Source organism: Eptesicus fuscus, chromosome 14 (genome assembly GCF_027574615.1).
Source record: "Eptesicus fuscus isolate TK198812 chromosome 14, DD_ASM_mEF_20220401, whole genome shotgun sequence".
In the NCBI taxonomy this organism is placed as follows: domain Eukaryota; kingdom Metazoa; phylum Chordata; class Mammalia; order Chiroptera; family Vespertilionidae; genus Eptesicus; species Eptesicus fuscus.
The window spans coordinates 27,960,549-27,982,283 of NC_072486.1; the positions used below are offsets into that span (position 1 = coordinate 27,960,549).

Genomic DNA, 21,735 nt, shown 5'->3' on the forward strand with positions numbered 1-21,735 from the left:
ATCTTCTTTTTCCCTTAACCCCATGTTCCCCCTCCCCCTTAGAATTGGGTAATAGAACCACAGTAACAACTAATATATAGCATATTTAGACATGCTAGGGATATCATGCTTTCCCCAAATAAGCTCCTTAAATGTACTTGCTGTTCACTGTAGGAATTCACTTGGTTCCCAGTTTCACTTAGTTCCTTCTCTGTTAGCCAAATTTAGTACAATTGCCTTCAAAAGCTATTTGAAGATTACTAAATATCTTAAATTGTAGAGTAGAATGTCACTTAAAGAATTCTAAAATTATCAGTGAGGTTTATTGATTGATAAATGACGAATTGAACGGACAAGGAGAAATCAAGCTGAGTAGAAGAAGCACTAGTGGGTATTTTCTATTCTGCTTTATTATTACTAACTCTCTTTTTATTGCCATTAACCAATTTTAAGAATGAGGTTTTTATGGTCAAAATTCCTTGTAGGGGAATTCCTGATATTTAGTTCCCATCTCTTCTCTTTAATATTATGATGCTTTAAAATAGTGGATTTGTTTCAGGAGAATGGGGAAGGGGCAAGTAACTTAGCCACTCCACTTGTTTTTTCATTTGTAAAATGGGAATAAAAATAATCCCTACATCATCAGATTTTTTTGGGGGGGATAAAATGAGTTAATTTATGGAAGGCACTTAGCACAGTGTCTAGCACAAAATAAGCATTATAGGTGTTAACTATTTATATTATTTTAAAAGTATATTAAATTTTATTTAGAAAAATGAAAGCAATAAAAACTTAAAGGCAACTTGATAAAAGTTATTTTGGCTGGTAAGGATAAAAATAAAATGCATTTTATTAGTTATTTTCAATTATGGACAGTAAGGTTTGTGGGTTGCTTTAGCTATTTAAAGGTGGTATGGATTTTGTTGTTTTTGTTTTTGTAATCCTCACCAGATGGTATGTTTTTTTATTGATTGGAGAGAGAGAGAAAAAAACATGGATGTGAGAAACATCAATTGGCTGCCTTCCTTATGCCCCCTGGGCATGTGCCCTGAGCAGGAATCCAGCCTGCCACTTTCCAGTGTATTGGGCAATTCTCCAACCAACTGAGCCACACCAGCCAGGGCTTGACATGGGTTTTTGAAGGTTGAGAAACATTGCTTAAGGATGGAGGAAGGGAGATCTTTCTTTTTGTCCTCAGGAACATCTTACAGATTCCTAAGATAATGTGCTTTTGGGGGAGGGGAGGATGGGGAGGTATTTATGAAGATATATTTTCTGATTATTGGTAATTTCTATTAGCATGTTGTTTGCAAACTGGTAAATAAATCATCCTGTTGACTTAAACTTCCAATACTAAATTTATGATCCCTATATTCACATACTGATTCTTCATTGCAAAAGTCTTTTTAAGTTTGCACTTCTGTCCTCTATTTAGCAGATGTTTCTTATTAAAGACATTGGCATTTTTAATAGGACTGTCTAGCATAGTAGGGAGATGTTAACAAATCTGCCTATTGGGGACTAAATAGCCATTTGTATACCTCCCTTCCCCCAGTCATAGTGACCACTAGAAAGGCCCCTATGCGTGAGCCGGGGCCTTTCTAAATTATATTTTTTTAATATAATTTTCTTTTCTTTTCTTTTTTTTTAAAATATTTTATTGATATTTTACAGAGAGGAAGGGAGAGGGATAGAAAGTTAGAAACATCGATGAGAGAGAAACATCGACCAGCTGCCTCCTGCACATCCCCCACTGGGGTCGTGCCCGCAACCAATGTACATGCCCTTGACCGGAATCGAACCTGGGACCTTTCAGTCCGCAGACCGACGCTCTATCCACTGAGCCAAACCGGTTTTGGCTAATATAATTTTCTTGATTTCAGAGAGAAAGGGAGAGGGAGAGGGAAAGACAGAAACATCAATGATGAGAGAGAATGATTGATCGGCTGCCCCCTGCACGCCCCACATTGGGGATGGAGCCCACTACCCGGGCATGTGTCCTTACCGGGAATAGAACCATGATCTCCTGGTTCATAGGTCGACGCTCATCAATGAACCACACCGGCCAGGCCCCTATAGATTTTCAAATGATTTCAATTAGGTACTTTTTTGGGTGGCAGCTCTTTGAACAAAGAGACATGCATGTCCTTTCCCATTAGTGGATGTTATGGGAGGATGTTAATAGGTGATTCTCCAATTGAGAACCATTTCTGCATATTTGTGAGGCCTCATTATTTAGGCAGCATATCATCATTTATGTCTAAGCATTTACCTGAATAGAATGAAGAATATAACAAAATGCCACATATTTCCTATCCTTAGTAACTTGAACCCTTATTTAAAACTCAGTCTAAGCATATTGCAAACTCGAGTTATAGCTTAATTATTTTTAACTCAAGTTAATCTCCCAGTCCCCTCACATTTGTTTCTGCCTTAGCAGTTTTGCCTTCATATATTAGTAGCTTTTATTCTTTTCCTAACTTGAGCCTTTGTTTCCTTTTTTCATGTCACTGGAAATATGTATATTAAGAATAGTCAAGTATGAATATTTCTTGAAAATCAATTTTTAGAATCTTTTAGGGTTATGTTAACATTAAATGATGTAAAAACAAAATACTATATAACCCTCATGGTAATGTCTTTTATTATATCACATTTGTTTATCTTTTTAGAAAAGTGATGAGCATTGATAAAGCATTTTGCTTATAGATATATATATTTTTTCTAATATGAGTTGACCAGCTCAAGAATTTACTTGCTTTAAATAGTGTTTAGCCTTAGCCAGTTTGGCTCAGTGGATAGAGGGGCTGCCTGCGGACCGAAGGGTCCCAGGTTCGATTCCATTCAAGGGCACATGCCCAGGTTGCTAGCTCGATCCTTAGTGGGGGGCGTGCAGGAGGCAGCCGATCAATGATTCTCTCTCATCATTGATGTTTCTATCTCTCTCTCCCCGTCCCTTCCTCCCTGAAATCAATAAAAAATTATATTTAAATAGTGTTTAGAAAACTAAAAATTACTTTTCTCTTTTAGGTGCTTAATAGAAATAAAACACACAAATGGTTTCTGTAAATGTGCCATATACATTTTGTATACACAATACAATGTCTTTCTTTGGGAGCTTGTAGTCTTTAAGGAGGCATCCATACATATCATAATTTGAGGATCTATTATCTTGGTCATTGTTAATGTGAGGTGAAAAGTAATTGCTAAATAGAAATTCTGAGAAGAAAAAGGACTTTTATTTCAATAGTGTACGAAGCTCTGTTGCATGAAGTGCGGTTTTAAGAATGATATTATGGAAAAATGAACTGAAAAAAATCCTATGCGATATAGAGTGAGAATGAATGATATGTCTTCAAAATGAATATCGCAATCTTAATGTTTTATTGTAGTTTCTCTGGTGAAATATCTGCATCTAAACAAGTGAAAAAAATTTTAATATATGTTTATTGATTTCAGAGAGGAAGGGAGAGGGAGAGGTAAAAGCATCAATGATGAGAGAGAATCATTGATCGGGTGCCTCCTGCATGTTGCGCGCCATCCATCCCTTATTTATTTATTTATTATTATTTATTTATTATTTTATTTTTATTGATTTTTTACAGAGAGGAAGGGAGAGGGACAGAGAGCCAGAAACATTGATGAGAGAGACACATCAGCCAGCTGCCTCCTGCACACCCCCTACTGGGGATGTGCCCGCAACCAAGATACATGCCCTTGACAGGAATCGAACCTGGGACCCTTGAGTCCACAGGCTGATGCTCTATCCACTGAGCCAAACCGGTTAGGCCTGTATCACTTTTTTAAATATAAAAGGCAGATTTTTATGCAATTAAGACTTCTGAAACTATGGACTTCTGAAAGTATGTTGTGTTGTTTTTTGACATTTAACAGAAAAGGGGAAAAGGATTACAAGAAAGTCTTAAATTACAAGCTAATGTTTTGAATAGTTTAATGATAAGATATAATCAGTCATCTCTGGCTTGCCTTTTAGGTAGTATATATTCTAAGAGAGAAAAATCAACATCTTATTTAGAAGTGTTACGAAGTGATTATGTGTCCTTTAATGTAATCTTTCAAGATATTTCTTTCTTTGTTTTATAAAGCAATGGGGAATCCAGAAAACATAGAAGATGCATATGTTGCTGTTATTCGTCCAAAGAATACTGCCAGTCTAAATTCCCGGGAATACAAAGCTAAGTCATATGAAGTGAGAACAATCTGCTAACATTTGATTTGCTACTATTGAATGTCATTCTCTATTATTTTCATTTACATGTAGTCTTACCATATCCTGTAAATTCTTGTTGACAGCCTAGATGTTGACAAGCTAAAATTGACAACCCTAGATCTCTGCCCATCACTGTCTTTTTTTCTGCTGTATATTTTTGACCATTTTTCTATTCATTGATACATATAAATTATTAGATATTAAAAGGCACTTGTTTGAGTTTTCCAGATAATTTATAGATTTGGTTTTTAGTACAATTTATGAAATGGCTCTCAAAATTAAAGAAAAAAATTTAAAGTCAGCTTATTCAAAATTACAGTCTACACATTGTTCTTCGTTATTCAAGGAACTGTTTTTTAACAGTTCACTAAAAAATATCTTTTTACCTTTAGTTAAGTTTTAGGAGATTAGTTGCTTTTCTGTAGTCTTCAATTATACAGGGTGGAGTAGAAGTAGATTTGCAATTGTTTGTATGGAAAATTATACAATAATTAATAAATAATAATACAAGAATAAACTGTTTTGCGCACTCACAACTGGAAACCTACTTTTGCCACACCCTGTTTTACATGTAGATGTGATTGGCGGGGGCAAAATAGAATTGTTATCTTTTCTATGCAGCAGATTGCAAACATCATAAAGTACTTCTAATCTCACCTAACTCCAGCTAATTTTTGTAGCATTTTGCTTAAATTACTTTTTAGGGTTAGTTATCTGAAACCTATTAGAATATTTCAGGGGTTCTCAGGAGGCTGCTGCTTTAGCAGTGCTCTGGCATACTGGTTGTCAATCCTGGCTGCACTGTTGAATCACCTGGGGAACTTGAAAACTTCTAGTACCAGGACCCCACTCCCTAAGCATTTTCATTTAATAGGTCTGAGATGAAGTTGGGTAACGATACTATTTAAAAAGCTTCCCAGATTATTCTAATATACAACTAGTGTCTAATATGCAGCTGGCTTATATTCTAGGGTAAATAAATTTGATTTAAACTTTCTCTTATTGTTTTTCTTAAGATTTTATTGCATGAAGTTCCCATTGAAGGGCAGAAAAAAAAGAGGAAGAAAGTTTTGTTGGAAACTAAACTTCAAGGCAACAGTGAAATAACACAAGGCATATTGGATTATGTAGTAGAAACTACCAAACCAATTTCTCCCGCAAACCAGGGTATCAGAGGTAAAAAAAACAAACAAAACTTGTTTGTTTCTTTCTCTTTTTCTTTTTTTCTTAAGCTCTTTCTTTATTTAATTTTAATAAATCTCTATTATTGAAAGTATTACATATATCCTTCCCCGCTGCTCTTTCTTTAATACAGTTGCTTTAAATGCTTGTGGAGAAAGACATTTAAAAAATATATTAGAATCAATTTCTTGTTATGCTCCTTTTCATTTAAAAAACTTTAAAGAGACTCAAAAATTTTTTAACATACAGCTAAGCCCCTTGAAGATGTAACCTGTGTAAAGAAAAAGTAACCTGACTTTAATTTTTTTTATTGATTTAGAGAGAACAGCCAAGGGGAGAGGGGTGCCATGAAACTAAAAGAAAGTACAAACTATTTTTGCTAGAAACATAGTTTGTTAGGTATTTTTGAACTGCAAAGATGAGAGGTTTTAGAATATAAGACTTGTAGGTTTTTATTTGTCTCCCTTGATGCCACATCAGGAAAATAAACTAAGAATGGTGGTTACAATTCAAAACAATAGTTTGTAGCCCAATCATCTATATATATAAAAGCCCAGTGACCAGAATGGCGGAACAACCAGAACAACTGGAACGACTGGTGGCTATGACACTCACTGCAGCAGCCAACCGGCCCCACCCCCAATCGGCCTCCCCTGCCACCGCAATCGAGGGTGTGTCCGGCCAGCCAACCTCCCACGGCCTCTCTCCCCTGCCGGTCTGGCCTCATGGGCCCCCATTGGGGTGGGTGGCCGGACCCCACCCGTGCACAAATTTGTGCACCAGGCCTCTAGTATTTTAATAAAAATCTGAAATTGAGGGTGGAGGTTGAAGATTAAGTGAAGAAATGCTAAACTTTTAAGATTTGCAACTTATACACCACCCTCGTTAACTAGCCTAGACTGTAGTAAAATTCTTACCATCTGCATCCCCGCCAAGTGAGGAGTTATATGCCTTTTGAGCCTGCAGGAGGCCTTACTGTTGAGCTGCTCTGACAGTCCTTTAGCAGGACAGTTTTCCTTGCCAGGCATAGGAAACTTCTCTTCTATTGAATCAAGACCAGGACCATGTCTACTGGTTGATTGTACACAAAATGAACATTATCAGAATTATCAGCTTTTATTAGGGCATATTATAAAAATTGACTGTTCTTACTGCCTTTTTGAAGAAATTTTAATTCTCAGAGTAATTCATAAAATATAAAAGCCCATTATTTTTTATCTTTACTGACTTTTCAAAACATGATTAGGAAAACGAGTAGTACTACTGAAGAAATTTCCTTTGGATGGGGAGAAGATGGGCAGAGAAGCAGCATTATTTATTGTTCCATCAGTTGTCAAAGGTAAAATTCAAGTTTTATCTTATGAATCTTTTTGTGCCTTACATGCTAAGTTAAAATCTATTTAGGAATTTGCATTCATAGTTACTACATAATACTGTTATATAAAATACATGTTGTAATTAATATAAGATGGAGAAATTTGTTACTTAAATATATTTTTTTAAATATATGTTTTTATTGATTCAGAGAGGAAGAGAGAGGGAGAGAGATAGAAACATCAATGATGAGAGAGAATCATTGATCGTCTGCCTCCTGGACGCCCCCTACTGGGGATCGAGCCTGCAACCTGGGCATGTGCCTTTGACCGGAATCGAACCCAGGACACATCAGTCCACAGGCTGATGCTCTTTCCACTGAGCCAAACCAGGTAGGGCTAAACAAAGATGTTTTGATTTAAAAGTAATATTCAGGCTTCTGGACTGAACATAATGTTTTTCCCAGCCATACTTAGGGGGAAAAAGTTCAGTATTTTAAATTATTTTGGAAATCTTATTAATCAGTTTTATAATATTGTTGAGAAAGAGAAAGAGGAAATAATTTCTTTAATTCTCCAAGATTATACATGCTGTATTCACCCAAGTGGATAAGGTCACAGAACTGCTCATCACTTGACTCCAGGTCTTCTAATTTGACATTTGAAATAGCCCTAGCCAGTTTCAATGTTTCAATCTCTTTCTGCCTCTCCCTTCCTCTCTGAAATCAATAAAAATATATATTTTTTTAAAAAACTAAAATATTTTGTTATAATTAACTATTTTTATAAACATATACTTTTAAATAAGAAATATGCCGTTGTAAACCTTTTATATGATGGCATAATTCTTCATTTTTCTTTTCCAGATAATACTAAATATACGTATACTCCAGGATGCCCAATTTTTTACTGCTTACAAGATATTATGCGAGTCTGTAGTGAATCCAGCACTCACTTTGCTACTCTTACAGCAAGGATGTTAATAGCCTTGGATAAGTAAGAACTGCCCTTAAAAATATTTTTTAATAAATCAAATATATGTTGATAATAGAAATTATCTCTGATAGATACCAACACTTTGGGAAGAAAATAATGAAATTAATACTATATGTATTCATAAATAGTAAATTTTTTCTCTTTTTTTATTTTAATTTTTTTTACTTTAAATTCTTTATTGTTTAATGTATTACATACATCTCCTATTTCCCCCATTGACGTCTCCCTGGCCACCCCCAACCCCCAGCACATGCCCTCACCCCCCCCCCCCCACCCAACCTCCATCTGTGTCCATTGGTTATGCTCATATGCATGCATACAAGTCCTTTGGTTGATCTCTTACCCCCTAACCCCCCGCCTTCCCTCATAGGTTGGATAGTCTATTCGATGCTTCTATGACTCTGGTTCTATTTTTGTTAGTTTATGTTGTTCATTATATTCACAAATGAGTGAGATCATATGATATTTATCTTTCTCTGACTGGCTTATTTCGCTTAGCATAATGCTCTCCAGTTCCATTAAATGGTAAATTTTATAAAAATTACATTTATTAAGATGACATTGGTTAATAACATTAAATAATTTCTGGTGTACAATATTAGAATTCATTATCTGTATACTCTATTGTGTGCTCATAACCCAAAGTCTGTTTTCCTTCCCATATCATATATTTGACCCCTAACTAATTCACCCTCCTTTACCCCCGCCCCTTTTCTCTCTGGTAACTACTATTCTGTTTTTTGAATCTATGAGTTTGTTTTGTTAGTTCATTTGTTGCTTTTTTAATATTCCACATATGAGTGAAATCATAAGGTTTTTGTCTTCTGTTTGACTTATTTCACTTAGCATAATTACCTCAAGATTCATCATGTCGAAAATGGCAATGTTGCATCATTTTTTATGACTAAATCGTATTCCATTGTATATATATGCCACATCTTCTTTATCCAGTCATCTTTTGATGGGCACTTAGGTTATTTCCATGTCTTGGCTATTGTAAATAAAGCTGCAGTAAACATAGGGGGTATATAAATCTTTAAAAATTAGTGTTTTCATATTTTTGGGGTAGATACCCAGAATGTAGTTTTTTTCCCTGAGTTTTTTATTACTAACTGGAATTGCTGGATCATATGGTAGTTCTATTCTTAATCTTTTTAAGGAGCCTCCATATTATTTTCCATAGTGGCTGCACCAATTTACATTTCCACCAAGTGCCTGAGAGTTAGTTTCCTTTTCCCCACATCCTCATCAACACTTGTTATTTCTTGTCTGTTTAATAATAGCCATTCTAGCTATCCCTGGCCAGTGAGCTCAATGGTTAGAGCACTGGTCTTTGCACTGGAGGCTCTCAGGTTCAATACCTGGTCAAGGGCACATACCTGGGTTTCAAGTTTGATCCCCATGCCCAGATCAGGGCCACTTTCGGGAGGCAATCAGTCATGTGTCTCTCTCACGTTGATGTTTCTCTCTCTTTCCCTCTCTCCTTTCTCCCTCCCTCCCCCTTCTCCACCTCCCTTCCACTCTAAAAATCAATGGAAAAAATACCCTCGGGTGAGGATTAACCAAAATCTTATATAATAAAAGCCTAATATACAAATTGTCCCCTCATCTGGAAGTTCAACCAAGGGGCAGAGCTGGCCAGCCAACCACCCTCGGCCCCTCCCCTGAGTCAGCTCCAACCTGGCCAGCAGTGGCAGGCAGCCGCTAGGGACCCTACCTGTGCACGAGTTTTGTGCATTGGGCCTCTAGTAAATAAATAATAGCCTTCTAACAGGTATGAGGTGATACCTCATGGTTTTGATTTGCAAGAAATGGTAAGTTTTTGAAGTTTCATATAAAAATGAAAAACTCCAAAGATAGGATTGTCCTTGTTTGCTTGCAACATGTTAATTTCATCTTCAAAAATGGCAAAGAATACCTTGTTTTAATTAAGATTCCTTTGTTATAATACTAGATTTAGTATTGAGTTACTCTCATCAGTGAACAAGTCTTTTACTCTACCATGCCTTTGTCTTTCTGTAACAACAGGGCTAATGTACCTATGTCTCAGTGGTTTAAATTTTAAAAGTGCTTCACGTTTTTTGAAAAGGGTTTTTATTATTATAATGGTTTATACATTTTTTAAAGTAGTTTGCTATGTCCATGAACAAAACTTTTATTAATAGTAAATGAAGTACTTAACCAACATTAATTAAAAGTATAAAGATCTGAACATTAGAAAGTATCACATACCAGAATTGGATAGTATTCTATTTTTATCTTCACTTTTGAACAAATGTATCTACTATTCATTCTTTCTGTTTTGCCAGGTGGTTAGATGAACGTCATGCACAATCTCACTTTATTCCAGCTTTATTCCGACCATCTCCTCTTGAGCGGATAAAAACTAATGTCATAAATCCTGCATATGCTACTGAATCAGGTCAGACAGAAAACTCACTACATATGGGCTATAGTGCACTAGAAATAAAGAGTAAAATGTTAGCCCTAGAGAAAGCAGATACCTGTATTTACAACCCTTTATTTGGATCAGATCTTCAATATACAAACCGGGTAAGAATTGAATGAATTTTGGCTTTGATTTCAAAAGACATCCCAAATGTAGTTTTTTCCCCTGAGTTTTTTATTACTAACTGTAAATATTAACATGACATCCATATCTCTATTTATATACAGGGTGTCCCAAAAAATGTATATATTACTTTAGCAGCTGATTTCTATTACATTTTAAAAATGAAATGTATTTTAATAAATACTGCCTTTATAATTATTCAAAGTATGTATACATTTTGGGGGATACCTTATATATTAAAGTTAAATATCTAAAGCTCTTAAAGGTTTTTTTGTTTGTTTTATTTTCCCTTTCTAGGTTGATAAAGTAGTAATAAATCCATACTTTGGTCTAGGAGCTCCAGACTACTCAAAAATCCAAATTCCCAAGCAGGAAAAATGGCAGAGAAGCATGAGCAGTGTCACAGAAGACAAGTACTGTTTTGCTTTTACTTCACCTTGCTTTTTTAAAACTTGCATTTTACTGTTATAGTTTAAAATTAATTAACATGCAATATGCAATTTATAATACAATCATTGCATAAGTGATTCAGTTTATAGCTTCTCAATGACACATAGCTTTCAATTTGTTTTTATGAATAGGGAACGACCATGGGTAGATGATTTTCCTCTCCATCGAAGTGCCTGTGAAGGAGATTCAGAATTATTAACTCGTCTTCTCAATGAAAAATTTTCAGTCAATCAATTAGATAATGACCACTGGGCACCCATTCATTATGCATGCTGGTAAATAGATTACTTTTTCTTTTTCTTTTAGAAAGAATGAATCATCCTGTATAATAAAACCCTAATATGCAAATTGAATGACCGGTGAAACTGCCGGTCACTATGATGCACACTGACCACCAGGGGGCAGATGCTCAATGCAGGAGCTGCCCCCTGGTGGTCAGTGCGCTCCCACAGGGGGAGTGCCACTCAGCCAGAATCCGGGCTCACAGCTGGCAAGCACAGAGGCGGTGGTAGGAGCCTCTCCCGCCTCCGCTGCAGTGCTAAGGAGCAGCGAGTAGAGCGGTAAGTAGCAGAGAGTAGGCAAAAATATGCTTCTTTATTCTATCCATATGTTCTTGCCTGCCCATTATGGAGAATTTTTATATCAAATTTGGAAAGAGTCACCCTAAATCTTCTAAACTAAACTTAACAGTTGTTTATACATATTACTAGTAAATACGGCTAGTAGCAACAGTACTAAGAAAACTGCACATGGTTTACCTGGAACTAAACAAAAAGAGGTAGAGAATATAGTTCAAACCCCAAGAAAGTACACTGTGGAATTTGGAAAGACATAGGCATGAATTTTATTTAGGAATCCCAAATTTATATGTGGCTATATTGTTGCCCTTTTGGGGGGGAGGGGGAAGCACAGGGTTATTTTCTCATCTAGTAAAAGAATGGTAATATTTTCAACTATCTATTGCATAAAAACAGAAGTATGGTCTAGTATTTAATGTGCTTTGGATTGCCCCTAGGTTTCAGTCCCAACTTTTAGTTCCTAAAAGTATAACCTTTAGCAAGGTTACTTAAAGTCTATAAGGATCCGTTTCTTTATCTACAAAATGGGTTTAATCATAGTACCTTTCTTAAGATTAAAGAAGAAAATGCAAATAATGCTTTGAGAGTAACTGGCATATAATAAGCACTCAATAAATGTTAGCTATTACTATTAAAGTATTGTAATAATTTAAAGATTTTGATTTTTAAATCTAAAGTTCATTAATCTTCAGTATTTTTTTTAAAAAATCTTATTACTACAATACACCAAGGAAAAGGTTTGTCCTTTGATAAAATTAACTTTGTGTCGCCCTGGCCAGGTGGCTCAGTGGGTTGGAGCATCATCCTATAAACCAAAAGGCTGTGGTTTCAATTCCCTGTCAGAGCATATACCTAGGTTGTAGGTTCTATTCCCAGTCCAGGTATGTACAGGAGGCAATTGATTGATGTCTTTCCTTCCCACTCCCATCCCCTCCTTTCTAAAAATCAATGAAAACAAATCAGGTCAGTTTTGAAGATATGCAATTTTCCCCTTAAATGCACCATATCTAAAAACAAATTTCCTTTCCTCTTTCCCCCTCCCACCCATTTATTTCTAAACAATAAATTACTTTTCCACCATTGCTTCAAACTACATCCTTACATAATTATTTGGCTGTAACCAAATGTTGGACTCACTACTCACTTTTCTGGGTTTTTTCTTTGCTTATTTTCCCACTACCTAAAATATTTTACCTCTCTTCAATATCTCTTCAGTTTATTCCTATTTAAAATCCAGTTAAATTTGTTAGCCTATTAAAACGCTTTACAGGACCATCTTAGACTGAAATAATAATCTTCCTTTTCCAATATTTTTAAAGCATTAATTATATACTATCTTGATAAGTTTATAGTATCTTATTTTGTTGATTAGTATCCTACACTGTTCCTTAAATTTTAGAGTATTATGTAACTATTCCATGTTTTTGTTTTACTTCTCTGATTACATTGTACTCCTTTATTAGAGCAGAGACTCTGTATTTTACATATCTTTATGTGTCATCCATTACCTAACATAACAGCTACATACAGAATTACATCTTTGGGCCTATTAATCACAGGCCTTTGTGAAAAGTTTATGAATTACTTTCTGATTCTGGACATATTTTTTACTAAAACTTTTCTCTCTCTAATTTATAATTTTTGTGCTTTAAGTGCTCTATCTTTTGTTTGAAGTTATATTTTCTCCGAGTTGATCAGAAGTAAACACAATTGAATTGAACCAGAAAAATTAATAAGAAATCAGTCCCTAGGCACTGAAAACATTGTCGGTATCTTAGTTCTTTGCTCTCTGCCTAGAAAAATCTTAGATTTCTTTGCGATGTCTTCTTCTAAAATTTGGAGTTTTAAAACATTTGAAATGACTTTTTTAGGTGCTTTTTTTTTTTTCTAATAGGCTTGGAAAGGTTGAGGCCACTCGCATATTGTTAGAAAAAGGAAAGTGCAATCCAAACCTTTTAAATGGACATCTTAGTTCTCCTCTTCATTTTGCTGCTGGTGGAGGACATGCTGAAATAGTACAGATTCTCTTAAACCATCCAGAAATTGACAGAGTAAGTTATTTTCCAGGTTGTTTGTTTTTTAATGTTTAAGCAGTGAATAACAAATAATGACACTAAAATGTTCAGTAGTATACTTGAGAGGTTAGCTGAAAAATAAAAACAAATTTCACTTACTATACAGAATACATATGTGTAAACTTTGCTTTTATACATAAACATTTTTGATGATGATAAAATATGCCTTGCGTAAAATGTACCATTTAAGCCATTTTTAGGAGTACATTTCAGTGGCATTAAGTACGTTCATATTACTGTTCAATCTTCTACAGAATGTACATAAAATTTAACCTCTTTTCATTTCATATTGTATTTCTTCAAAAATATATTTAAAAATGAAAAAGATTTTCTACCCACTTTCTAAAATTTGTATTAACAAGTATTTTGTGAAAGGAAAAAAAAGATAGTTTTAACAAAACCTGTGTTGTATTTTAATCAGAACTTTTAAAAAACAATAATCACATTGATATCTATGCTTTAAGTCTTTCATATTTGGTAATTCATGTTTAAGTATGGCATGTACTAAGTATGGTTCTTATTTACTTACTACTTGAGAAGAGTCTTTTTTAAAATCAAACTTTAATATTTGCCTTTACATTGCCATGTATTTATAATGCCTTTTTTCTTTATCCTCTCCTTTCCCCCCACATTTTTAGCATATAACAGACCAACAAGGAAAATCCCCTTTAAATATTTGTGAAGAAAACAAACAAAATAATTGGGAAGAAACTACAAAATTGTTGAAGGAAGCCATTAACAAACCAGTAAGATTATCTTCATAGTAGAGCCAAGTATCCTACTTAAGTTGATAAGTAATTTTAGGTTCTGTGGCAAGAGTGGAAAGATGGCTGGTTTCTTTACTGCTTTTATAAAACCTCATGGTTAGACTTCATAAGCATTAAATTTGTTATCATACATAACGGTTCGACATTTATTCTTTTTTTTAAAAAATATATTTTATTGATTTTTTAACAGAGAGAAAGAGAGAGGGATAGAGAGTTAGAAACATCGATGATAGAGAAACATCGATCAGCTGCCTCTTGCACAACCCCCACTGGGGATGTGCCCGCAACCAAGGCACATGCCCTTGACCGGAACCGAACCTGGGACCTTTCAGTCCGCAGGCCGACGCTCTGTCCACTGAGCCAAACCGGCTTTGGTGACATTTATTCTTGCTTAACAAAATGAAACTTGTATAAGTAAATCTTTTAATCACTTAAAATTAATTTATTTTTCAGAATAATCTCTATACTTGTGCAAATTACAAATTGTAATCTGTTCATTGAAGCATATGTCTCTACTTAGGCCTCCTCAGCAATATTTTATATTTTTAAATACTGACATTAAACATCATTCATTAATTTAGTTTCAGCAGGTTATCTATTACAGATTCATTTTACTCCTCAAGAAAGTGAATGAGTTAAGATTGGAGATTTCCTAGCTTTTTTGTTCTGCCTATTCAACCTGGTTTTCCATCTTATTATGTCCAAAATTACTAGCAGTGACATTAAGGTAGAAAAGAATTAACAATTAGAAAAAAACTCAATCTTAAAAGTTATAGTGATTATAAACCTATCATTAATTTAAAGATTTGAAAACTTGCAAACCAGATAAAAGGATTTATATCAACAGATATAGAAGAAAAGTTTGATACCAACAGATATAACCCATATGTCTGAGCCTTTCCAGACATTCCCATCAGTGAGACAATAAGTCTTTGTTGAATATTTCTGTGATTTAACACCATGAAATGCTGAAATTGATAACTGATAAAGAATATATGATCTCTCCCTTTAAGGATGATTACATACTCATGCACATTTTGTCAAAACACTATTCCATGAGCACAAGACAAGGGCAAGAAAATAGATAAGTGGTATAGGCAACTTTATGTTAAACTTCTTTGCAATTAATTTTCTAATTTTATACTAGTTAAAATATTTTTTTTTCCTCGCCATACTTTTTATATTGGAATGTAAAAGATAAAAGGAATTAGGTACTTTTATCCAAAATGAACTGTCCTGGAAGTTGTTTGGAGGCCCCATAACCACAAAAATGTTATTGAGAATTTCATTTGTCTCTGGGAATTTCTGAACTGGAAGGAAAAAAAAATGGCTTAAGGTCCATTGCTTAAAACTTCTACCTGCAAAGTCTTCTATTACAGATTTCTCTTAGGACAAATTATTGGTGGTACACATTTCTATAGTATAATTTGTGGCCCATTAGACTCATGAGGTACTTAACTAACACCAGATTTAGTTAATCAATGTATATCCCCCATTTGATACCTACATTGGACATAACAGCTTATGAAAAAATCCTCTCAGAAGATTTTGAGGTTGAAGTTTTTAAAACACTAATTGTTCTTAGTTTCTCAAAATTATTTGGCCATGGGATATCCAGAGGAAAATGTATTAGAAAATATAAATAATGAAAGTAAAATTTTAAAAATTATTGCCAGCAGATTCTCACTTGAAGCCATTTTTCTGATATTTTCCATGTTGGAAATCTATATTAAGCAGATGAAGTTGAAATTAAAGCATTTTGGTGGATTTGGTTGTATAATTTCTAACCAGGTTGCATAATTTATTATCATTCTTTGTTCTAGTATGAAAAAGTTCGAATATACAGAATGGATGGATCATACCGTTCTGTTGAACTAAAGCATGGAAATAATACCACAGTGCAGCAGATAATGGAAGGAATGCGTCTCTCTCAAGAAACACAACAGTATTTCACTATTTGGATCTGTTCAGAAAACCTCAGTAAGAAAGTTATTATTTTGTTGTGTGAACATCATTATTCTTTTTTGAGAGTGTGTTGGTCAATTTCACTTAACATCAGTCTAACATCAGTTAATTACTGACTTTTAAATTTTAAAACGATACAGTGTTCTTCTCTTTTATATAAATTACCTGTTGAAACAGGTAAGCTTCCCCCTCACTTAATTCAAACAATATTTTAAGTGGTAAAAACCAAAACATTTCTTCTTTGGCAATGGAATTTTATTTGAATGCCATTAAATGTGGTGGCTCATCCAACTTGCCTTTATTTTCAGTGCTCAAAATAATATAAAGTGTTTTCTTTATATAAATTTTCTTTCAGACCTTTTTATCTAAAATCAATCTCACTATAGATTTGTCTCTCAAAGTATTGCAAATACATAAAGGATTTAATTGAGGTTGTTTTGATTGGTTATCTAATGATTTATTTTTTTTAAACCAAATACAACTGATTGTATCATAATTATTTAGGCTATCATGAAATTAAGGATCTTAAATAGATTTAATAAATTTTATTTCTTTTAAGAATTATTCCCATAATTCTTATGTTATTATTACTTTTTTAATCCTCACCCGAGAATATTTTTTCCATTGATTTTTAAAGAAAATGGTAGGTAGGGAGAAGGTGAGGGGAAGAGAGAGAAAGAGAGGGAGAGAAAGACAAAGGGAGAGACAGAGACAGAGAGAGAGAAACATTAACATGAGAAAAACATCGACTGGTTGCCTTCTGCAGGCACCCTCACCAGGGCCTCAGATGGAAGCTGCAACTGGGGTATCTGCCCTTGACTGGAAATCTAACCCGTGACCTTTCAGTCCTTGCAGCGATGCTCTTACCACTGAGAAACACCAGCCAGGGCAATTCTTATATTCTTTTAAAATATATTTTATTGATTTTTTACAGAGAGGAAGAGAGAGGGATAGAGAGCTAGAAACATCGACCAGCTGCCTCCTGCACACCCCCTACCGGGGATGTGCCCGCAACCAATGTACATGCCCTTGACCGGAATCGAACCTGGGACCTTTCAGTCCCCAGACCGACGCTCTATCCACTGAGCCAAACCGGTTTCGGCCAATTCTTATATTCTTAAAAACAAAAGCAATCAACTCAAGTTGGGTAGTATTAATTAAAGTCGATGTTGATTTAAATTTACACTTAATTTATGTGTATTCAGTACTTAAGTGCAAAGAGTTTAATACAAAGTTTCTATGCATTGATATAATTGATCTATTTTTACATTATCATTTATAAAAGGAAAGATGTTTTTCAGGCCTTCAACTCAAACCATATCATAAACCCTTGCAACATGTTCGGGACTGGCCAGAAATACTGGCTGAATTGACTAATTTGGATCCCCAGAGGGAAACACCACAGCTTTTCCTAAGAAGAGATGTGAGACTTCCTTTGGAAGTTGAAAAAAAGGTTTGCTTGAAAATCTTACAGTCTTGTAAATGTGCAGAATTTATTGAGTTCCTATAGTAGGCACTAGAGGCAGAAATTGTGCTCTTCCTGTACAGGTGGGGTTTACTTCGGTTTCTCTGTTCAATCCTCACATCTCTTTGGTAAATGGTAGAGTTGGAGTCAAACCGCTATCTAAAGCCCCTGGTTGGTTTTCTCGTTTTCCTTCCATCGTCTTAGAATGCAAAAGAGAGTCTATTCTAAAGAGAATTATTAACAACCAGATAGAAGGCAGATTATACCAAAAAAAATTTTTCAAAATAGTGTCAAAGAGAAATTTAATAAAGGGCTAATAAGGTGTGTAAATTTCAAAGGAGCAAAGAAATACCTTAGGATGGGGAAGTACAGAAAAGAATATTCTAAGTGGAGAAAGTTATATTTGCAAAGGGGACATAAAAAATTGTTCTCTACAGTCAGTAAGTAGCTGTTCTCAAGCACAACATTATATAGATACTAAAAAAAAAAGAGAATACAATTTACATTGGATAAAAATATCTGTGCCAAACAAGTATGTTTGGATTTGAATTAGACTACAAAGGTTAGATAGCTATGAAAATGGGGGTAGGAGGGAAGTCTCAAAACTGTGAAAAAAATATATAATGCATTTATATATTCTTTATTCAAGAAAACATTAAACAAACAAGGTTAAGCAAATGTCAGCCCAAGAAAATTTCAGTAACCATGTCCAAACTTGGTAAATGTTTTGTGCCTGACTACTCATATTGTTCCTCTGAGATTTGATCCTGTTACCCAAATATATTGGAAGGTATACCAAAATTTGTATAAAATTTACCAAAAACTAAGATCTAGATTATTTATTAAAAATATGTTAGAATCACAAATAGAATGAAGGAAATAAAACCACGTGATCATCTCAATTGACATAGAAAACTAGAAATAGATAGGAGCTTCCTCAATATGGTAAATGGAGTTTATGAACAACTCACAACATCATACTGAATGTTGAAAGACTAACAGCATTCCTCTTAAGATCAGAAATGAGACAAGGATGTCTGTTTTCATCACTGCTATTTTACATAGTACTGGACATTTTAGCCAGAGCAATTAGACAAAAGACAAAAAAAAAAAGGAAGAAAAGGCATCCAAATATGAAAGTGAAAACTAAAACTATATTCACAAATGAGAAACCAATTTAAACCTATTAAGATGGCTATAATAAAAATTTATAAAGGAAAATGACAAGTATTGGTGAGGAAGGATGTAGATAAATTAGAACCACCCTGTACATTGCAGATGAGAGTATAAAATGGTGCAGTATCTATGGAAAAAAATTTAGTGGTTCTTCAAAAAACTAAACAGAATGACCATATGATCCAGCACTTTCTCTCCTAGGTATATATCTGAAGAATTAAAAACAAGAAATCAAACAGATACCTGTATGCAGTGTTCATGGCAGCACTATTCACAAATAGCCAAAAAAGTAGAAACAAAGTGTCCATCAAGAGATAAATAGATAAACAAAATGTAGAATATACCTAAAATGAAATATTATTCAGCTGTAAAAAGGAATGAAGTCCTTATACATGCCATAACATGGATGGACCCTGAAAACATGCTAAATGAAATAAACCAGACACAAAAAGATAAATATTGTATGATTCTACTTACATTAAATATCTGGAACAGGCAAATTCATGTAGTCAGAAAGTAGATTAGTAGTTGCCACAGATGAGTGGCACAGGGAGAATGAAGAGTTATTACTTAATGGTTACAAATTTTGTTTGGGTGATGAAAATGTGAAAATAGTGGTTGGTGATGGTTGCTCAACATTGTGAATGTAATAAATGCCACTGAATTGTATGCTTAAAAATGGTTAAAATGAAAAAAAAATTTGTTGTATGTATTTTAACATAGTTTTTAAAAATATATTAGATTCATGAAATATGGAAATAATATAAGTATACTTAGTCTGTCTTCCTTCTTCACCTAAGTAATGTTTTAGAAGTTGGCTGGTAGAGAAAAAGAACAATAATGGTAATACTCAGATGATAAATTGCATAAGTATTTTATAAATAATATAAAGTAGGCTCAAGTGAAAAAAAGCAAGGCTTAGTAAGTACTTAAGGTAAATCAGAATGTCATAATCTTCTGGAAAAGTAGTTGTTTTCTTTCACTTTTTATGTAATTTAGAAATTCCTACTTGTACTGTCTGAAAAATTAAAATAGACTGATTTCATTTAAAAAGAACAATAGTTGATTGATACTCACTGAACATACTATTAGGAATTATAACTCAGCTGGAACTTCAAATTCACTAAGTCAATTTTTATTAGAAAAACGTTTTCTTGGATCTTCTTTCCAACATCTTATTTTGAGACATTAAAACCCATAGGAAAGTTGAAAAAGAAAATTTACACCATATCCCATTCATTAAATTACTAATTGTTAATGTTTTGCTACATTTGCTTCATATTCTCTCTCTTTGTGAACCATTTAAAAGAGAGTTGCAGACATTATGGCACTTCATCCCTGCATATTTCAACAGGCATCTCCCAAAGGACATACCTATATACTACATTACCCTTTGCAGGGGTCCTCAGACTACGGCCCGCGGGCCACATGCGGCCCGCCAAGGACATTTATCCGGCCCGCCCGGTGTTTTTGCCGCCGCTGCCTGTCCTGCTTAGCAGCCGACATAGCAGTGTGCATAGGAATTTGTTCATAGTTTTTTTTTTTTAACTATAGTCCGGCCCTCCAACGTTCTGAGGGACAGTGAACTGGCCCCCTGTTTAAAAAGTTTGAGGACCCCTGCTTTATAGCCTAATAAAATTAATATTTCTATAATAACATCTAATATCAGATCTGTATTCAGATTTCTCCCAATTATTTTAAAGTCTTTTATAGCTCCCATCTGTAAGATCTAATCAAGGGTCATGCTTTGCATTTGATTATTAGTTTCTTGTAATCTGGAACAATTCCCTCCCTTTTTTCCATGAAATTCTATTTTTTATATTATGAAGTATTATAAGATATTATTTTAGTTAAGTGGCAAAAATAATCTTTACCATAAAGAATTGGATCATTGTGAGTTATATTTGGAAGTATTTTAAGTATTCATTCAGAAACTTTGTAATTGGTGATTTTTTCCAAGTAGAGCTATATTCTGTAGAGGAGCATTTTTTAGTATGTTAATCTTTTTGGATAAAGTAAAACTTTAAAGTTTTTAAAACCTGAAAAGAGGCATATGCTCTCCTTTAATGTTATTTGCAAGTGCAAAGTATTTTTAGTCAAAGAAAACATGTTTGTCTTAAACTTTTTTAAACTACACGTACAATACTTCTGAGAATTAACACACTTTCGTTTATCTTCTTTGAGTTTAGTATGAGTTCTTTTTACAAGCATAAATAGAAAAATGTTTGAAGAATACAAAGAATTTGAGTAAATTTATGCTCAAATTTACCCATATCCATAAACTGGTGAAAATTTTATTGGACTGTAAATCAGAGGTTAGCAAACTATGGCTTATTGCCATATCTGACCTGCTGCTTATTTTTGTATATCCTGCAAATTACTAAAGATTGAAAAAATTTCAGAAGAACAATATTTCATATCATGTGAGAATTTTATGAAATTCAGATTTCAGTAATCATGTATACAGTGTTACTGGAATACCACCACACCCATTTGTTGATGGATTGTCTGTGGCTGCTTTTGTGCTAACAGTAGCAGAGTTGAGTTATTGTAAGAGACTGTGTGACTCACAAAGCTTAAAGTATTACTGTCTGGCCCTTAATAGAAAAAAATTTCAGCCCTGCTCTTAAGCAATAATGGCTTATTTATATACATATATGTAATTGTTGCTTTTCTATATTAGATAATGACAAGTTATACTTTTGTAACAGGAAATTATAGCCTAGTAACCAAATTATACTTTTTTCTTTTAAGATTGAAGACCCACTAGCTATTCTTATTCTCTTTGACGAAGCCAGATATAACTTATTGAAGGGCTTTTATACAGCTCCTGATGCCAAACTGATAACATTAGCAAGTCTGTTGTTGCAAATAGTTTATGGAAATTATGAGAGTAAGAAGCACAAGCAAGGTTTCCTAAAGTAAGTATTTCATGTGAATGTAATGTGTGGTCTTGTGCTATGCTTAAGATTCAATTTAACCAAGA

The 21,735-nt window shown here is 34.1% G+C and overlaps 1 protein-coding gene across 2 annotated transcripts in view; it reads left to right on the top strand.

Annotated features, from left to right (window-relative positions):
• The window catches only part of KRIT1 (KRIT1 ankyrin repeat containing), a 32,354-nt gene that overhangs the window by 1,050 nt on the left and 9,569 nt on the right, over positions 1 to 21,735 (top strand). Inside the window, exons 2-13 of one of the 2 annotated variants that reach the window (XM_028157303.2) lie at positions 4,086 to 4,189; positions 5,227 to 5,386; positions 6,639 to 6,731; positions 7,572 to 7,701; positions 10,011 to 10,254; positions 10,571 to 10,686; positions 10,855 to 10,998; positions 13,196 to 13,352; positions 14,015 to 14,122; positions 15,967 to 16,123; positions 17,410 to 17,561; positions 21,504 to 21,670. In XM_028157303.2, the coding sequence (XP_028013104.1) occupies positions 4,088 to 4,189; positions 5,227 to 5,386; positions 6,639 to 6,731; positions 7,572 to 7,701; positions 10,011 to 10,254; positions 10,571 to 10,686; positions 10,855 to 10,998; positions 13,196 to 13,352; positions 14,015 to 14,122; positions 15,967 to 16,123; positions 17,410 to 17,561; positions 21,504 to 21,670 (1,730 nt within the window). In that variant the 5' untranslated portion in view covers positions 4,086 to 4,087. Of the gene's footprint in view, positions 1 to 4,085; positions 4,190 to 5,226; positions 5,387 to 6,638; positions 6,732 to 7,571; positions 7,702 to 10,010; positions 10,255 to 10,570; positions 10,687 to 10,854; positions 10,999 to 13,195; positions 13,353 to 14,014; positions 14,123 to 15,966; positions 16,124 to 17,409; positions 17,562 to 21,503; positions 21,671 to 21,735 lie in introns of those variants that run through there. The other variant, XM_054726542.1, reaches the window with a different exon arrangement.